This window comes from Merops nubicus, unplaced genomic scaffold (assembly GCF_000691845.1).
Source record: "Merops nubicus isolate BGI_N331 unplaced genomic scaffold, ASM69184v1 scaffold9985, whole genome shotgun sequence".
NCBI lineage: Eukaryota > Metazoa > Chordata > Aves > Coraciiformes > Meropidae > Merops > Merops nubicus.
This window is the reverse complement of record NW_008607612.1, coordinates 8,881-14,243: the sequence shown is the minus strand read 5'-3', so window position 1 is coordinate 14,243 and position 5,363 is coordinate 8,881. Positions and strand designations below refer to the sequence as shown.

Sequence of the window (5,363 nt, the reverse complement as noted above, 5' to 3'; positions counted from 1 at the left end):
GGTGGTATTAAGGATTTATTTATAGGGCTGGGGGTCGGGGCTCTACCTGAACATCACGTGCAGAGAGGAAACCAGTTGGGGTTTATAAACATTGCTTCCAAAGGCCACATCACCTCACAGGTGAGCTCCAGACACAGCACTCTGCCTGGTGGGGACCTTGGGTGAAACACCAGTGGCTGTACAACCACCTCCCTGCCCAAACCTTGCTTGGGTTTTGTTCAGAGCATTGTAAACACACCCAAAACCCTTTCCAGACGTGTGCCTAGCTCGGCTCCCACGAGGTGTGCTGTCGGGGTGTGACACTTCCCTCCCCTACAGCAACAGCTCTGTGAAGATCTCCAGGTGCCTGGTGGACCTGGCAGCCTGTGCCAGAGCAGCTGCTTCCCCTACAGCCCTCGAAGCAAAGTCCAGGTGAAATCCCCACGTGGCTCCACCGCACGGAGAGGTACAACCAAGACTGTCGCTGTGAGTCCTCTGTGCCCCAGGACAGGGGAGCCTGGGGAGCCTCGGGCTTCATCCTAACCTCTTCCCAAGTGACTGAATCACTCCTGTCCAAATTACTTTTAACAACCGATTCTTAATTAAAGGCAAAAATTACATCAGTGAAACAACCTGTCCTGTGGTGCCCGTGCAAAGCGCCGCTATTATCTCCGGGCTGAAAGGCTCCGATTATCTGAGGGAAATCTGAGCTGTTCCTCATTTCCCTGGTCTCCAGCAGAGCCCTTATCTCCTACCACGGGTTTCAGCTGCTAGTGGGACTTTGCTTTGGTTGCCTTCCTCGTCCTGCCCTTCTTGCAGCAGCACCTGCGGCAGCAGCAGAGGCAGCACTTGATGGAGATGAAGAGGGAGAGGAGGAGCACGGCGAGGAGGAAGGCGATGACGTCCAGGGAGTGGTACTGGATCCAGTTCAGGTCGTGAGCAGCAGGTCGCAGGTGTGGAGCCCCTTTGTGTCTCATGACAAACTCCACCCAGTGCACTGCCAGGTCCAGGGGGTGGATGGGTCTGTCCAGGTGAAGGTCTGAGAGGCGCTTGATGTTCTCCTTGTACCTGGAGAGAGAAGGTGTTGGGTGTTTTCAGTGACCTGTGCTGCTGAGACCGAGCCCCCAGGAACAAAGGGATGCAGTGGCTGGTGGCTGGTGGCCCACTGGGGGTTTCTGTGGTGGAGTTTCACCCACCCCCCCCATGAGAAGGCTAATGGCAAAGCTGTGGGCCAAGAAAACCAAGAAAAGGGTTGTTTTCATTGACCAAAAAAAGAAAAAGAGGGAAAGGGATGAGAAAAGGAGAAGATGAAAAAGTTTAGCTTGAGCTGCCAGCAAAACCTCTGGAGTGAAGGGATGTGGCTGAAATGGGTGTAGGACAGGCAGCCAACTCCTCAGGCCCCAGCTCCACTGTTATTACTGTTATTATTACTGCTATTATTGCTCTTGCTGTAAGAGCAGCAGTTGGGAATCGATGCCAATAAGGTGCCACCTCCCAGAAACATGATGGGGAAGGGGATGCCAAGGACTGACAGCAGAGCCCAGGAGCAGGGAGGAGGGGGTAGATCTCCAGGGGCTGGACCAGGCTAAGCCAGGGCAAGCAGCAGCTTCCCAGGGCTGCAACTTTGACACAGGGTGTGTGAGAAGAGCCGAGTGTCCTGTGAAGCTGAATATTACTCAAGGAGAAAGGCCGTGTGGGTGCCACTGACTTTTTGTCGTTGATAACTGCTTTCAGGGCAGTGGAGATGTCCTCTGAGGTCATTTCCAGGATGTTCAGGGTCAGTCCTGCCCCTCGGGACTCCACTCTCTTGGCGTTGTCCATCTGGTCCCCGAAGAGCGGCATGAGCAGCATGGGCACCGCATTGCAGATGCCCTCGTAGACCCCGTGGGACCCACCGTGGGTGATGAAGGCACGAGCCTTTGGGTGAGCTGTGGGGGAAGGCAAGGCTCCTTAGCTGCTTGATTCAAGCCACAGTAACACACCCCTGGGGAAAAAAAACCTGCCCAAAAATGGCTCTGGTAGGTAAAAATCGCGAACTTTGGGCTGTCGTGGGTGTTGTTGTTTCTGGACAGCCCCAGGGCTGCATGGAACAGGATGTTACAGGGGGTTGCATGGAGGTTGTAGAGCTCTGTCTTGGCTTGGGTGACCTCTGGAAAGCCTTGGACAATCCTCCAGAGCTGCTCAGGTTTTAGGGTGAAATCAGAGCCGAGTGAGGTTTCAGAGGATTGTTGCCATTGCTTTTGAACCATTTGCTGGTTTTGCAGGTCTCCCACGGCCAAGCCCTGCTGCCCAACCAACACACACACTCCTGGCAGCAGCACTGACACTGGTACCACTGGAAAAGCCCAGTGGCCTGTCTCAAAATGCTCTTTCGGGGAGCTTGAGTTTTCTTTTCAGGCCAGTAGACAAAACCACGGTGAAAACACGTGGCTGGGTGTTGAGCCTGGCTAGTCAGAGATAGACTCCCATTTCTGAGAGCAGAGGTGGTCAGGTGCTGGAACACCTTTCCAAGCACTGTCATTTCTTAATTCCACATAATTTTGGGTTGCCATCAGACAAGTTTTTAAAAGTGGAGCTGTGGTTTGAACAGCAAAGGCTGTCAGGACATCCTGCAACCCACAGGGGTACAGGGGGTCAGCAGAGATGATGCTGATGGGGCCTCACAACAGGAGCATCAGATTAAAAGAAAGATGTTGGTGTCACTGCAGGGGTCTCAGACCTACCCAGGAGATCTTTTTGTGGCAGCCACTTGACGAGCTTCACGTTCTTTGGCAGGTTGGGGGGTGCCTCTCCTGTGTACCTCCAGAAAACCTGTGGAGAGAAGGGGCCACGGCGTCAGCTCTCAGCAGCCAGCTCAGCTGGGTGTGAGGGACACGGCTGAGAACTGGGGTGCTCAAAACCCCTTTCACCAGGCAGAGCAGCCAAGGTGAGAGTTCCCTCCAGCAGCAGGGAGCAGGAGGAGGGAGGGAGGAGGAAGCAGGCTGGGAGCTGAAGGAAAGACGTGCTGTGTTTGAAGCCCTGAGTGGGATGGGTGGGTTTGAAGCCCTGAGGGGGGGAGCTGGGAGGGGAGGGGGGGACTGTACCGTTTGGGGCACTGATCCCAAGGCCTTCACGATTTCTGTGGCTTTCTTCATGGGGATCTCAGAGACCATGGAGCCCAGCGAGAAGACGACGATGCCGTGCTCTCCAGAGGCGTTCACCATGGCTTCGAATTCCTGCCAAGACAAAGCCCACCCTCAGTCAGGTCCTCTCCACACCAGGAGCTGCCACTGCTGCCCTGGCCTCACAGAGCTGCCTGGAAAGGCAACAGGATGAACAGTGAGCACAAAGTGACAGGATCCTAGAACCTCCTTCGAGCACCGGTGACTCTGCACCAAAAAAGATGCACCACCCGTTAAGGAGATCAGTTTATCACCAGACTTCTCCTGGCAGCCAGTCCCCAGGTGGGTTTTTTGTTGCACTTACTGCCAGTCAGATGCTCTGGCTTTAGAGGTGATGTTTCTCCTTTCAAACCATGCAGCTGCGAGAGAGAATTGAGGTCTTGAAAGTGTTCTGACAGCAGAGAGCTCACGTCTCTAATATCTGGATTTCTTTGGTCTCCTTTGAGTATGAGAATATTGAACCACTGCTATTTTTTTATGGTTTTTTTTGTTTTTGTTTTTTTTTAAATTTGATTTAAAGAAAAGAAGGGCTAAGATGTCTGACTGAAATCCAAGAACAAAAGGATTCCAGGGGAGCATAAAAGGAGATGAAGGTTGGAGCAAGAATCCTGTGCCATGAAAAAATATTTGGTGAAGGCAGGGAAGGAAAGACAAAACTGGAGGGAATTGCTGCGGGCATCAGAGTGAAATGAGTGGAACATAATGAACCAAAAGTTCTCCTAAGTCTGGCAATTGAACTGTTATCTGTAGGGTCTGAAGGGATAATGGAGATGGATGAACTTTACAGACAGAACAGCATGGTTGGGCTGGAAGAGACCTCTGGAGATCATCTCCTCCAACCCCCCTGCTCCAGCAGCTCACCCACAGCAGCTCACCCAGGGTCACAGCCAGGCAGGTTTGGGATCTCTCCAGAGCAGGAGACTCCACAGCCTCTCTGGGCAGCTGCTCCAGGCTCTGCACCCTCACACCAAAGAAGTTTCTCCTCCTGCTCAGGTGGCACCTCCTGGGTTCCAGCTGGTGCCCGTTGCCCCTTGTCCTGTTGCTGGGCACCACTGACAGAGTCTGGCCCCAGCCTCTTGCCCCCACCCTTTACATATTGATGAACATTGATCAGATCCCCTCTGAGTCTTCTCCAAGCTGCCCAGCCCCAGGGCTCTCAGCCTGTCCTGGCACAGAGATGCTCCAGCCCCTCAGCATCTCCACAGCCTCACCTGGACTCTCTCCTTGTCTCTTGAACTGGGGAGCCCAGCACTGGACACAGCACTGCAGATGTGGCCTCCCTAGGGCAGAGTAGATGGGCAGAAGAACCCAAGAGTGGGAGACTCTCCACGGCACAAGGGAGGCAGAGATGCAAAGTGCTCTCCTCGCCCCTTCCACCTCCCTCTTCTCCTGCCGTTGTTCGTCCTGCCGGGAGCTCCATCTGATGGAGAGAACCAAGAGTGCAGCCCTGGCCCAGCCAGGGGAAGAGGTGACCAACCTGGGACAAGGCTTTCTCCCTCGTGCAGCTTATCCCCCCGACCAGGACCATGTTGGGCATGAGGGGCCTGGGGTACTCGAACACAAAGTCGTACTTGGTGAGCCAGACGGCGGCGCGGCCGAGCAGCTCCGGCACCGTGGCCTCTCGCCGCAGGAACTCCCGGATCAGGGGAGTGTAGGGTGAGTAGAGCAGGCTGCAGGCCAGGGAGCTGCTCAGCCCCACCAGGAGGTTGCCCAGGCGCTGGGGGAAGGCCATGTGCTGCGTGTAGCTGGTGAAGGACCTGGGCACGTAGGAAGGGGGGCTGGGGCAGCGCGCGGCGTGGAGGTCCAGGCCGCACGGCAGCCCCCGCGCCAGGTACACGCTGGGCAGGGACAGGTGTTCAGCCACGATCTGCCCACAGGGGAAAAAGGGATCCATCAAGACAGCGTCAAATTCGCTTTCTTCGAGGTGCACGATCAGCTCCTTGTTGGAGAGAAGGCGCCTGCAGGACTCGAGGAACATGGCTGTGATGTTTGCCATCTTGGAGAGTTTTTCCGAGAAGGGCTGAGGGGTGAAACTCCTGTAGCCCAGCTTCTTAAATTCTGCCTCCACGTCCTCCCTGCTGTAAGGCACGGAGTAGGTTCTCATGGTGTAGTGCACCGATGGGGCCATCCTCAGGTTCACCTCTGGAGCGAGCACCAGGATTTCGTGCCCCCTCTGCCCCAGCCTCTCCACCAGCAGGCGCATGCTCAGCCAGTGGCTGGCGG

The 5,363-nt window shown here is 55.2% G+C and overlaps 1 protein-coding gene across 1 annotated transcript in view; it reads right to left on the bottom strand.

Moving 5' to 3' along the window:
• Positions 1 to 749: 749 nt before the first annotated feature.
• LOC103772653 (UDP-glucuronosyltransferase 1-1-like) overlaps positions 750 to 5,363 on the bottom strand; it is a 4,777-nt gene continuing 163 nt past the window's right edge. The window contains exons 2-6 of the mRNA XM_008939992.1: positions 4,618 to 5,344; positions 3,063 to 3,194; positions 2,703 to 2,790; positions 1,688 to 1,907; positions 750 to 1,047 (exon numbers count right to left, since the gene is read on the bottom strand). Of these exons, the coding sequence (XP_008938240.1) occupies positions 750 to 1,047; positions 1,688 to 1,907; positions 2,703 to 2,790; positions 3,063 to 3,194; positions 4,618 to 5,344 (1,465 nt within the window). The remainder of the gene's footprint in view (positions 1,048 to 1,687; positions 1,908 to 2,702; positions 2,791 to 3,062; positions 3,195 to 4,617; positions 5,345 to 5,363) is intronic.